The 13484-nt window shown below is 53.5% G+C and overlaps 2 protein-coding genes across 9 annotated transcripts in view; one reads left to right on the forward strand and one right to left on the reverse strand.

Annotated features, from left to right (window-relative positions):
• Positions 1-1693, reverse strand: part of ENAH (ENAH actin regulator) — a 217028-nt gene extending 215335 nt beyond the window's left edge. For 2 of the 8 annotated variants that reach the window (XM_053659595.1, XM_053659593.1), the window contains exons 1-2: positions 1124-1311; positions 70-216 (exon numbers count right to left, since the gene is read on the reverse strand). In XM_053659595.1, the coding sequence (XP_053515570.1) occupies positions 70-182 (113 nt within the window). In that variant the 5' untranslated portion in view covers positions 183-216; positions 1124-1311. Of the gene's footprint in view, positions 1-69; positions 217-625; positions 809-1123; positions 1331-1403 lie in introns of those variants that run through there. The other 6 variants (XM_053659596.1, XM_053659594.1, XM_053659591.1 and 3 more) reach the window with 5 other exon arrangements.
• The window catches only part of EPHX1 (epoxide hydrolase 1), a 30100-nt gene that overhangs the window by 14710 nt on the left and 1906 nt on the right, over positions 1-13484 (forward strand). The window contains exons 2-7 of the mRNA XM_037138793.2: positions 3863-4047; positions 5957-6137; positions 9219-9446; positions 10004-10133; positions 10605-10813; positions 12878-12986. Coding sequence (XP_036994688.2) covers positions 3868-4047; positions 5957-6137; positions 9219-9446; positions 10004-10133; positions 10605-10813; positions 12878-12986 — 1037 coding nt within the window. The 5' untranslated portion in view covers positions 3863-3867. The remainder of the gene's footprint in view (positions 1-3862; positions 4048-5956; positions 6138-9218; positions 9447-10003; positions 10134-10604; positions 10814-12877; positions 12987-13484) is intronic.

A 13484-nucleotide genomic window follows, 5' to 3' on the forward strand; every position in this document is an offset into this window, starting at 1 on the left:
TCCCACGCGGAACCAACTCACCAATCTGCAGGCAGAGAGAGATTCTGGGGTTCTCTGTTCACCTGTTACCTTGGAGACAGTGTTTTCTCTTTGCCTTTCTTCTTGATCCTGCAGAAAAGCCAGGGTTCCTCCCATCTCAGGCCCAAGTGTTCATTCAACAATTCTTGGTAGGCTCCCTGCATCTGCCAGAACTGGGCTCGGTACTCGCTGGGATACCTTGGAGAGCAAAACAGATGGACAAGCCTTAGGGTTTACGGTGCAGTTCTCCAAGTATGGTTTCCAGCCTGGCAGCAGCAGCAGCACCTGGGAACCTGTTAGAAATGCAAATTCTCCGCCCCTACCCCAGGTCCCTTGGGGTAGGAAACTTGATTTAACAAGCTCCCCCAGGTGATTCTAATACATTCTAAAGTTGAACCACTGATCTACAGCATGGGTCCTCACCTGGGGGCAGCTGCCCACCCCGCCCCTCCCCGGGAACATTTGGCAGGGTCTAGAGACATTTTCCTGCTTTTTTGGTTTTCACAACTAGGGGAAGAGGGATACTATTGGCTTCTAGTGGGTAGAGGCCAGGGATGCTGTTCAACACCCTGCAATGCACAGGACAGCCCTCAGAGTAAAGAATTACCTGGTTGAAAATACCAGTTGTGCTGAGGTTGAGAAACCATGCCCTAGAGGCGATACAGGGCAGGGAGGGCAGTGACTCTTTTCTCCTTTTATTCCAGATTTGTCGCAACTGGGGGCGAGACACCCCCCCCCCCTCAGCTGTGAAGTGAAGGGGTTGGACTCAAAGTTGCTGAGCTCCTTTCCAGCTCAACTTGAGTGTTCATCGGCTCCAACCAAGCGTCTGGTCTGCCCCCTGGAGGTTGGGCTGATTTAGCCCTCTCCTTCCTCTAAGGTGCCAAGAGGCTGAGAGAGGCCTTGGGGTGGGGGGTGGAGGGCTCTGTCACCTGCTTAGTACTACCCCATCCCCAAACCAGACTGCTGCTACCAGCGTCCAGATGGTCTTGGATTTCCTAGTGAACACTCCCTGCTCCCTACTGTGAGCAATGTTGCTTCCACCGGCCCAACCCCAAGGAGCCCACGCTGGGGAAGAGAGAGCCACGAGCTGGCCCAGGGCACTCACCTGCTTTGTGCAGGGAGTGGGCAGGCAGAGCGGCGCCCTTTCTCCTGAGCCTCAAACCTTCGCTTGTCATACTCTAAGTAAAGCAGCAGCCCTGGCTGGGAGCTCCGGGGCCCCGAGGGCAGCCGCAGCACGCTGGACCCCGCAGACCCTAGACGCCGCTCAATTCTCCTTTCTAGCACGGGGAGCTCGGGGGCGGAGTTAACCGAGCAGCCGAGCTATGATTGGTCGGACTCCAAGGCCCCGCCTCTTCTCGCGGCTTGCTTTCTCGCCACCTCCTTACCCATTGAACAAACCTCCGCTCCAACGGGCCAGGAAGGGGAGGTTCTCGTTCTTTTTCTTTCTTTCTTTCTTTTTTGAAAAGATGTGCAGGCCTGGGAGGAACGCTGGGGCTGAAGGCCGCGGGTACCGTGCAACCGTGGCTAAAAACAAGGCCGAGGTGGCATAGGAGGGGGAGGGGGCATGCAGCCTGCTTGGTGACAGGGAATGAATACTTTGGCTACAAATTCTAATTTTCACAATTGCGGTGTGATTTGGGGCCAAACTCTTGCCTGCCCTGATTCTTGCCTTAAATACATGAAAAGGAAAAGTCAATTTTAATGAAATTTAGTTCCCTCCTGGGTGACTTTGCATGGACCATGGTTTGCACACCCCTTGAAACCCCCACTGGCCGACAGTCGACGGCTGTTACAACGGGCTAACGTAGAACACCTTACTTCGTGTGGATGTAACACTCTATTAAATAAGGAGCTGTTAGTAAGTTGCCACATTAGCACACCGTAGTAAAGCCTGCTTTGTAACCTGAGATCTGTGGCTCTGAAGTATGTGTGAGCCAAGTAGTAACCCAAAGCGGGAGATGGATACTTAGTGGTTGATACACTGAGGATGGTTCCTCACAAGAATATTGCCCTGGATTCTAAGAAGTATACCAGTGGCCAGAGAGATGAGGTTGGGAAGCTGTCACAGTCATCTAAGTGTGGGTGACAAGGGCTCTGGTTCAGAGGAGGGGCTGGGCACGGAGGGGCCTGGATCTGAGTGGCATCGGGACTTGGTGAAGAGGGTGTGGAAAAAGAATCGGAGGTGGCTGCAGGGACTGAGTGTGGGGTCTGGGAGGTCAGCGGGGTCACGGGCAGAAAAAGGGGTGAGATTTCCATTGGGGTGCAGGAAGCAGGAGGCAGCCAGCCCAGTGGTACCCTGTCAGGAAGCTCCATTTCTCTCCCACTGTAGATGAGCCTCCGGTGGTCTAATGCTCAGTTTAGAGGGGCAGCTCCTGGCAGGAGCAAACTTCAGGGCCTCGGCAAGCCCCCACCAGGGTCCTGGGGGGAACTGAGGGCACACTAGGGTGGGTTTCCTCGAAAGGTCCTCCCCTCCTCGGGTTCCCAGGACAGTCCGGTGGAGCTGGGGTGGCTGTGCTAGGCCTTGTCTGAGACAGGGTGCTTTCTCCTCCCATTGTCCAGCAGCACCTCCTCTGGCTCTGGCATGGGGACTGTGTCCATGTTCATGCACATTTTTCTGAACTTGAACCTTCTTCAGTGGGTTACTTCCCTGGCACTGTGGGAGGTGAGGAGCCAGGAGGCAGCAACCATGGCCCTGTCTTCCTGGTACTGGTGTGTAGGAACTAAGCTCTTCTTTCTTCCCTTCTGAGAAAAAAAGACATGGGAATCAGACGAATGGGATTAAAAACACTCATATGAAATGTAGCCTGGCTGGGTGACTCAGTTGGTTGGAACACCATCCCATACACCAAGAGGTCATGGGTTCAATTCCCTGTCAAGACAGATGCTTGGGTTGAGGATTCGATCCCCGGTCAGGGTGTGTACAGGAGACAACCAATCAACGTTTCTCTCTCACACCGATGTTTCTCTCTTCCTTGCTCTCTCCCTCCCTTTCTCTCTAAAATCAACTAAAAAAACATACCCTCAACTGAGGATTTTTTTTTAAAAGAAGAAGAAATATAACAAGCAAATCTATAGACAGAAAGTCAATTAGTGGTTGCCTAGGCCCGGGTGGGGGCCTTCAGGGGGTAATAGCTGAAGGGTACAGGGTCTCTCTCTGTGGTGATGAAAATGTCCTGAAACCGTGCTTCTGGTTGCACAAACCTGTAATAGACTAAAAAGCATTGGACTGTGCACTTTCAATGGGTGGATTATATGTCATTTGAATTATATCCCAGGAAAGCTGTTAAAAACCAGCTGAGATGTTTGGGCTACCCACTCTCTCCCTCCTACCCCCCACGTTGAACTTAACCTTGCAGCACCGCAGACCTTCCCCCTTGCTCTTTACACACATCCCATGGACGGGACCCTCTGAGAGAGAGACAGCAAGGGGCTGAGCCCCGCTCCATTCCCTCTCCTGAGCCCACCACTCAGAGCAATCACTGCCCCTCCCATGGGGGAGCGGGTCACAGGGTGGAGAGAAGCTTCTGGAGCCAAAGGGCCCTCAGAGAAAAGGAGCCTCAGAAGTGCAGCCCCCACACCTGGGGCTGGGTCAGAGCCAACTCGGGTTCACATTTTCTCAATTTGAGGAACGAATTTCATAGCTCAGAAGGAGTATGGGCGATTCTTGTCTCTTTTTCTGTTCTTTTTCCAATTTTTCTATACTCTACTAGTATCATTTTTTTTAGGCCAAAAGTACACAAAATGAGGGGTTGGGTGGGAGAGGTTAGGAGTGCAGCAGCTCCGACCTGGGGTCAGGGCCTGGCTGGGTGGCGCTGTGGCTGATGGACTTGTGCCCCCTCTGCAGGAGCCATGTGGCTGGAAATTCTCCTTTCCGTCGTGCTGGGCCTTGTCATCTACTGGTTCGTCTCCTGGGACAAAGAGGAAACGCTGCCACTTGGAGATGGGTGGTGGGGGCCTGGGCCGAGGCCCCCCACCGAGGATGAGAGCATCCGTCCTTTCAAGGTGGAAACATCGGACGAGGAGATCGAGGTAAGGCCCCTCTTTCCCAGCAGCGCTGAGCAGCGGGGCGGCCGGGAGCCCTTCTGTGCCTTACCTGAGGTTGGGTGCAGGCCTTAGGCTGGGACTGGGGAGTGGTCAGAACTTGGGAAATGGCCCCTCCTTGGGAGCGCCCAGGTGGGAGAGCGGGTGCCAGCTGGACCCAGTTTTGTGCATCGAAGGTCACAGAAAGCAGCGGTTTCACCTCCTCTGTGCCCCATCTGAAACCTGGGGACTGAGCATATACAAGAAAGTGAACAGGTTGTCGTTGGGTCCCAGCGGAGATCTTAGTGACGAGCAGATCATGGTGACAGAAAATGCTGAAGCGCAGAGAACCTGCAGCGGGGCCAGCCTTGGTGAAGCACCCACTGTGTGTCAGCCATCCGTGGTCCCCTTCAGGCCCTGCAGGAACCCTGCAAGGTCAAGTCTATCTATTGCTCTCATCTCCCAGTTGCAGAAACTGAAGCTCAGAGAGTTAGAGCAGTTTATCTGAGGTGACACGGATCACAAGGCAGATGTGGCTTCAGATCTGTCAGACTCCAAAGACAGTGTCTTCCTGAGCACAGGGAGGGTGTGACCCATCTGGTGGGCTGATCTGAGAGGCCGGCTTGAGCAGTGCCAGGAGGGTGGGTGGGGCCTTCGGTGTCCCCACCCGTTCTTGCTTTGCTTCGTGGGTAACAGAACGCCCGCTGTGGCACACGCTATGCTGGGTGCTTGGAAGACAGAGCTCCTTCCCTCACGTAGCTCAGAGTTCAGTGGTTGAGAAATGTGCACAGGGAAACGTTAACTGACATTAACTAGGATAAATGCCGTAAGAAGCTCCCAGAAAAACGTCCTGAGAATTCTAGAAAGCAGGGATTTCTGAAAAGCAGAACTGGGCTGCACCCAAGAGAAAGCAGGTACAGCTCCCTTGGCGGGACTTAATACGGCCTCGCTATTTAGGACGCAAGCTGAGCCCTGACGACGCTCCTTTAGTGGGTTCTGAGACTCGGAGTCTGGTTTCCAAAGTATGTTTGGGGGTGACTCAAATGCTCGGGGGGACATTCTTCGAACGACCCATGAGCTGACCTGAACTTTCTCCAGCGAGGGCTGTCCCCCTCCAGCGAGTCCCCAGCCGACCCCCCCTCGCCCCCCCCTTACATCAGTCTATGCAGAAGCCTCCAGGGATGTCCAGCCTGTCCCCTGTCTCTCTCTCTCGGCCCAATGGACGCCCCTTGGACTTGTACCCTCTCCCTGGTCTGCGATTTGTATTCTAACTGAGTTACAATGTATCATTTGATGTCAGAAAACCACACCTCATGGGACATAGCCATCCTGCCACCTGTTTTCATATAGTCCCCGTGCCAAGAATAGTTTTTATATCTTTAAATGGTTGGAAAAAATCAAAAGAAGACTATTTTATGACATGAAAATCATGACATTCAGGGTCAGCGTCCATGAGTAAAGGTTTGCTGGGCCATGGCCATCATCCGTGTGCTGTCTGTCCATGGCTGCGACCACACCCCAGGGGCAGTGTGCAGTGGTCACAGCTCGAAAAGCCTAAAATATTGGTTATGGGGCCCCTTCTCATAAAGGTTTGTCATCTCCTGTACATAGAAGCGTAGATAAATTAGAGGTGTATACGGTTCGTACGTTTAAAAACCGGAGCATGAGAAGTAAACCAGAAGTCAAACTGAAGAACATATGCTTTCGGAGCAGCTAGGCAAACATGGAGGTTTCCTCTGGGATGAACTTGGCAACCCAGAGCTACAGGCAGCAGACCAATGGCCCTCTCCAGCTGGGCCTCTGCTGCAGGGCCGTGTCTGACGGCCTCAGGGCTTGCTCCATCTTCTGGGACAAACTTTGCTCCCCGTGCTCTGCCCCACCCACCCCTTTCTCTGCCTTGCCCTGCCTGTTGCTCCAGGATTTATACCAAAGGATCAGGAAGGCCCGTCTGACCCCACCCTTGGAGGACAGCCGCTTCCACTATGGGTTCAACTCCAACTATCTGAAGAAAATCCTCTCCTACTGGCAGAACGAATTCGACTGGAAGAAGCAGGTGGAGGTTCTCAACAGATACCCTCACTACAAGACGAAGATTGAAGGTATGTTTCCAAAACAGCAGCTGGAGGGGGGCGGGTGTCACGGGAACGGCCTTTTCAGACACCAGATGTGACTTACATGAAGTTGGGGAGGCCCGGAATCCCCTCATTGGTCACTGAGATGTATTTAAAAGCATGACCTCACCAGAATGCAGAACTAACTCAAAATTGCAGCCGATGCAACAGCTGGAGCCCAGGGTCACACGGTGCCTGCCCAGCCCCCACTGTCCGAGCTGGCTGCCGCCCAGCCCAGGAACCAGCAGGCCTCCAGCAAGTCTCTATTCTTGGCTTCCTAGCCTGGGGCTGGTCCAAGAAGGCCTCCCTCCATCCAAGATGCTGCTGTCCTCCTGTCTCATGTTCAGAGCTTCTTGAGGTTCCCCCCAGCCCCTACCCTGACCCCTGAGTTCTGGGCTGCCGGAGGTTCAGCCTCTGACCCCCACCCCAGTGTTCAGTCTCCGTGCTCACTGGCTTCCTCACTTGTCCTGTCTGGTCTGGGGTGGGCTTCTGGCTCTAACCCCAGTGACGGGCCACGCCCCTGTCACAGATCAGTCTATGCAGAAGCCTCCAGGGATGTCCAGCCTGTCCCCTTGGAGTGATGGAGTGAGCTGCCCCAGTCAGAGGGAGGTGGGGGGTCAGGGCCAGGTCCCAGCTCTCCAGATGTCCAGCCTGGCCCAACTCGGGCCCCAGGCCGTGACCTCACCCCCCCACCAGGCCCAATGGTAGAAGCAGCACTGCCTCTGAGCCCATTGGCTCCTGACCCAGCCACCTGGGCACGGAGCGTCCTGCAGGCACCGCCAACGGACAGAGAAGCCAAGAGAATGTTTCCTCCTCCAAAAGCAGATGATGAGGAAGGGGCCTCTAGCGTTTTTCTTAATTTTAAAAATTCAAATATTTAAAATTCAAAGAGTACAGGATACACAGTGAAAAGGAGTCTCCCTCTTGGGCCTCCCAGCCAGCCTGCAGCTTCCTCCCCAGCACCAGCTTCTGCTTCTCTCATATCTGCTTCCAACAAGCGCCTGTGCACACGCAAGCATGTGTATATACATGGGTTTTGTGTTTTTTCTAATTTTGTGCCCAAAGGGTAATGGAATAGAACTTGAATTAAAAATAATTGCACATCATGCCATGTGCTCCCCAGGAGGTAAGATGATCTACTAAAATAAACTGTAGAATGGGAGCAAATTTAGCAGCACAGAAAGATGCCCAGGATATATTGTTAAGTGGAAAAAAAAAAGATAAGGTTCCAAAATAGAATGTATGAAGGGTTCTATTTTTGTTCAGAGGAAGTTCTGTTCTCTAGGCATTTTTGAAAAGTCTGAACCGTCATGGCAAACAGGAGCCTGAAAAGACGGGACAATTAAATGTCCTGTGTCCTGGACAGTATCTGGAACAGCAAAAGGACATTCGGTGAAAACTGAGGAAATGCGAGTGGTATTCCATTGCATGTGCAATGCCACTATCACGGGCGTTACACCAGCCCCAGAGGCCAAATGCCGGCTGGTTCCATTGGTACAGGACTCTAACAGCGTCAGGCTGGGAGAGGGGGAAACCAGGAGTTGCTGATTAATAGATACAAAGTTTCGGTTCCCAGAGATCCGCTGTACCACACTGAGACTAGAGATGGCAACAATATTACACTTGAAAATTTGTGAAAAGGGTCAGTCTTAGGGCAAATGTTCTTAATACCATCATATTTTAAAAACAAAAACTTAAAAATATGGACGTTAGTTATTCACGGGTCAGTCCGAGTGCACTGATTGTAACAAATGTATCGTACTGACACGAGATGTCCACAGCAGGGAAGCCGGGTATGTGGGAACTGTCTGTGCCAGCTTTACTGTTTTTCTAGAAATCTAAAGTTGTTCCAAAATATTAAATTTATCTTTTAAAAGCTTTGACAGACAACCCAATGTTCTCTTCAGATAGTGGGATTGCAAAATGTGACTTTTTTCACCTTTTGATGTGCATGGTTATCTACCACAAATGCGTATTATTGGTATAATGAAGTAACAACAGGCCAAAATTAGCTCGAGTGGGCTGTCAACTCCCACCCTCGAGGTGGAGGGTTCCAGCTGTGACAGCAGCCCTGCCCATGCTGGCCGTGACCCCCCCAGGGCCACCCGGGCCCCTGGCTTGGGCAAGAGCTGCCCCCTAAGAGTCTGCACGTTGGAGGAGCCCGGAACCCATTCACCTGCCCTGGCTAGGACACACTCTTCCTTAAAAAAAACTTCTCCACTTACAGAAAAAGTCACATGTCTTGTTCTACGATGGACGAATGCAATATACGTCCATCGTAGAAAAATTAGAAAGTACACGGGACACAAAAAAGAAAATGAGAAAAAATAAAAGAAACCTCCTAACATTCTCCTGCTCAGAGAATTATTTTTTTTTACATTTTTGCAGTTTATCCTTCCAGCTCTAAAATGCATACCCACACAGTATACACATGTACACACCTGTGGCTGTTCACAAAAACTGGGCGAGACAAGGGGCACGTCTTGGCAGTTTGCTTCCCCCACACAGCGGTACGCACTGCGCTGCCGTCCATCAAACAAGTACACATCTGCCCTGTCATTTTAGGCAGCTGGGTTGTATTCCAGGACACTGCTAAACTATGATCTATTTAATTCTCCGTTGCTACACATATGGGGATCCCCCCACCCCCGATTTTCAAATTATTAAAGAAGTGTTTATTGAGCCCTGCCATGTGCCAGGAACAGTTCTGGGCTCTAGGAAGACAACAACAAGTGAGCGGCCATGGCCTTGGCCTCACGGAGCTCATGTTCTCATGTGAGCAGGCCACAGGAAAGCACCTCCCTGGCGGGGTGGCCGTGAAGGCTCAGCAAGGGCACCCACAGAGCGGGAGTGCAGTCGGCACCCAGCCAGCGTTGACGGTTGTAACGGTCGTTACTGTGGTGGACACCGAGGGGGCGGCAGTGGAGTTCAGGTGGTGGACCGGGTGTCTGAGCTCCACAGGGGGCAGAGCCTCACCGGACAGATACCCTGAGACCCACGACTGCGGCCTCCGCAGCTTCAGGGCGCTGTCCCCTCGGCCCCCATCCTGACGATGCTCTGTCTCCCCAGGGCTGGACATCCACTTCATCCATGTGAAGCCCCCGCAGCTGCCCTCTGGCTGCACCCCAAAGCCCCTGCTCATGGTACATGGCTGGCCCGGCTCCTTCTACGAGTTTTATAAAATCATCCCGCTCCTGACTGACCCCAAGAACCACGGCCTGAGTGACAAGCATGTTTTTGAAGTCATCTGCCCTTCCATTCCTGGCTATGGCTTCTCGGAGGCGGCCTCCAAGAAGGGTAAGGAGTGCACCCATCCCCTGGTGCACCCTCCTCACCTGGCGCAGCCAGGTGGGCCCACCGGGCTCTCCTTCTGGGAGACTGAGTCAGGGAGTCAGCAGGGGCAGCTTCCTTCAGAGCCTGAGGAGGGGAGGAAAGAGCACAGAGAAGCAAGGAGGCTGTTCCCATCACGCAGAGGGCCACACGGCTTCGCAGGATCTGAGGCGGGTGGTGGGCCAGGGCCGGGCAGAGTCAGAACTCTCAGAGTCCAGGTCACAACTGTCCAGTGCTGCCGTGGGGGCCTGGACTGGAAGGCCCTGAGGACCTCCCCTCTCCAGAGCGTGTCCACCTCTGGGTGGGCCCGCAGAAGCTCACCTGGGCTGGCCGGAGCCCATCTGTCCACTCACTCCCTGACCACCAGATGGGCACTGGGCACTCCATTTGGGCCCCACGATTCCTTCTCTCTGTCCGAACTGCTCTTACCCAGCCTGGGGCAGGGGTGTGAAAATTTTCACAGGACACGGGAGGACCCAAGGAGCCACCTCACCGTGACTCTGCTCTCTTCCCCTCACAACCAGGCTTGAATTCAGTGGCCACCGCCAGGATCTTTTATAAGCTGATGCTGCGGCTGGGCTTCCAGGAATTCTATACTCAAGGCGGGGACTGGGGGTCCCTGATCTGCACCAACATGGCCCAGATGGTGCCCAGGTGAGGAACCCTTCCAGGTGTGCGCGTGCAGGTGCATGCGCAGCATCTACAAGCAGGACATCCGGTAGCCACGCACGGTCATTCGCGCTGGGCCCTGCCTGGACTCAGTGTCTGAGCCTGGGAGCGTCCTCTTGCCAGGAGGCTGTGAGCACAGGAGGGAGGAGGGAGGAACTTTGACCTGGGCCTTCCCTCCATTTGGGTCAAACAAAGTTGGTGACTCTGGGCCAGTTAGAGGAGGGGGAGGTCAGGAATAAACCTTTCTGATGGACCAAACCCTGAGCGACCTGATTGGAACTTTCTACAAACTGTGTTCTCAGCAACCTGCCCCTGTCATTTCACCTCCTATGGCCACCCAGGAGGGGCTGATGCTGAAGGGGGCCGGCCCTGCTGGCCTCCTCCTCCTCCTGGGTTTCTTCCTTCCCCACTTCCCTTGGCAGCAGCGAGTCTAACCTGGCCCCTCTCTGCCCTCAGCCACGTGAAAGGCCTGCACTTGAACATGGCTTTCGTTTTAAGAAATTTCTACACCCTGACCCTTTTCCTGGGACCGCGTTTCCAGAAGCTTTTTGGCTACACGGAGAGGGACGTGGAGCTGATGTCCCCCGTGAAGGAGAAGATTTTATACAGCCTCATGAGGGAGAGCGGTTACATGCATATCCAGAGCACCAAGCCGGACACCGTGGGTGAGCCAGTGGGAGGCGGCCCAGTTCAGGGGCCTTCCCTGTCAGGGGCGAGGGGAGGCGGCTTATGTCCACTCCACTCAGGAAGGGGCCCACTCAGGGGAGGCCGTACCAGCCCCCAGGAACAGGGCGACGGCCTCTTTCGAGGACCTCAGAGCTCTTGGACCCCGACACGGAATTTTTCCATAGAAGTGAGTTGATGGGTGGTCATCAGATTCCCAGCAATTGCATTTGCAGATTTAATATGCCTAGTGGCTTTGACCTCTGATCCCTCCACCCGGAGGGATGGAAAGGGGTGGGGTGAGGAGGAAGACTGGGGGCTTGGTCTCTCTGGGACTGTGGGGGCAGAGGAGGGGGTGCCCCAGGGCCTGGGGGGGACCCCACAATAGCAAGGAAGAGCCCAGCAACTGTTTCTGCCACCAGGGCCCTGTCAATGGGTCACTTAAAAAAAAAAAGACAAAAACATTTAAGAAATAAAATCATACAAATATAAAATGAACACATGTCAAAGAGTTTACTTAACTCATTATTACCGTGTATTTTGCTGTGTATCACGCTCATTTTTCACCCACATTTTTGAGGGGAAAATAAGGGTGCATATTATATGTGGGTCGCGTCTGAAATACCTTGTATCTGTTCTTGTGTTTAGTAGTTATTTATTACATAAAATTGCTCGTACCGTAGTATGTTCAAAAGTAAATACCAAAATTCCTTTAAAATACAAAAAACAAGTCTCTAAATATAAATAAATAATTGAAGTGAAAAATTAAAATGAAAGATTCCCCCCCCCGAAAGTTTGGGCCAAAAACGTAGGTGCGCATTATACACAGCGAAATACGGTAATAAAGAAATCAGTAGAATGTGAAGTAGAACAGTTCAAAGGCAATGAGGAACACTGAAATTAATGGGCCAATAGCTACAAAGCATCAAATCCAGAGCAGTAATCAATTAAACCTCCATTTGCTTCTCTATAAACAAAATCGCTTGCACACCTGTTTTCGACAGTTTACAGAGCTACCAAACAGCTCTAAGACAAGGGAAGAGAGGACCCTTACAGAGCCAGGGGACCCTGGGAGGGCCCACGAGGTAACTCCCCGGACCCCACTCGGAAGGCACCCAGGAACAGCTGTGCCCAATTCATTCTCTCACAGCTTCTCGCGCAACCCTTGCTGCACACACTTCAGGCAACTCATGATAAAAAGAGCGCTTCATAACCAGCTTTTCCCTCGGATTAAAAAAGTAATCCACGCTCACTCCCCAAAAAGTGAAAGATGCAAAAAGCACAAACCAGAAGTAACGGTCACCAGCCACCTCTCATCCTGCCCCGCCTCCCTCGTCCCCAGCCTTGAAACGACCTTGCTAGCATTTTAGTTGATGCCTTTTGACAGAGAAAACCTGTCCGTATAACCAGAAACGCATGACCCACCAGCCCTGATGCTCCCCCCGCACCCTGCCTTCTGCAAAAACGGTCTCCGCGTACCCTCCAGGGCACCACCCCGCTGACTGGAGACAGACAGGAAGTGGAATTCCAGAGCAGGAACCTCTTGGAACTCAGGCTTCTTTTATCTAATATCATGTTTAGGGAACACCCACGCGGCTGTCCCGGCATTTTTCATGCCTGCCCAGCATTTTAGCTTGTGCGTGGACCGGTATTTATTTGCAACTGATCCCTAATGTTGGACTTTTGGGTTGGTTCCCATTTTTTCACTAATCATAGCATGCGAACCCCAAAACGCCACCCTTTCAAAAACAGCGCTCATCTGTGTGTCTCATTTGGATCTCCCAAAACCTGAAGCGTAAGACCCCCCGTTTGATGGAAGCTTCCCGTAGTGCATGGGCCCCCATGAGGCCGTGGGGATGCACTACCCCTTCCGTCAGACATGAGGATCCCAAGGCAAAGGTTAAGGAGGCGAGGTGCGGGAGCCCCCACAAGCGTCAGGCAGAGCTGGGCCCCCCCACAAGGGCTCCCTGACTGCAGGGCTGCTCTGTGGGGCCTGCGCCACCCCTCGATCCTCACGGCCAGCGCCCTCTCCTGGGCCTGAGCCCTTGCCACTTCTTCCACACCAGGCTGTGCCCTGAATGACTCTCCCGTGGGACTGGCGGCCTACATTCTGGAGAAGTTTTCCACCTGGACCAACACAGAGTTCCGAGACCAGGAGGACGGCGGCCTCGTGGGGTGAGACACCCCCCCCATGCACCTCTCACCCCAGCAGCACCTTCCTTACCCATCGCCCTTTCTCCATCCTCGTTGGGTGGAGGCACTGAGCCCCCAAGTTGGGGTCCAGCAGAGCAGGGCCTGGGGCCAGCAGCTGCTGCATGGACTTGGGTTTCCTCAAGGACAAAGGCAGGGAAGGCAGGAGGCTGGGGGGGGGGCACTGAGGGTCGGGATCCTTTGAGGACGCGGCAGCCGCAATTCGAGAGCATGGATTTCTAACAGACACTTCAGCAGGGCTGGAGTCCCCTCAGGGGACTAGCAGGTGGGTCCAGGTGGCACAAGGGCACGGCATAGGGAAGGGACAATGAAGGGGTGTCATGGAAACTTGAGGGTCTGGGTAAATGATGGGGTGGGGGAGGGTAGTGAGGAGAAGTGGGGGCCCAGGAGGCACAGCCAGTAGGCACCAGTGGACAGAGGGAAGCCGCGGAGGGTTCCAGGGCTCTCTGGATGCAGGGTGGG

This window comes from Artibeus jamaicensis, unplaced genomic scaffold, assembly GCF_021234435.1.
Source record: "Artibeus jamaicensis isolate MK-2021 breed Jamaican fruit bat unplaced genomic scaffold, CSHL_Jam_final scaffold_754, whole genome shotgun sequence".
Lineage (NCBI taxonomy): Eukaryota > Metazoa > Chordata > Mammalia > Chiroptera > Phyllostomidae > Artibeus > Artibeus jamaicensis.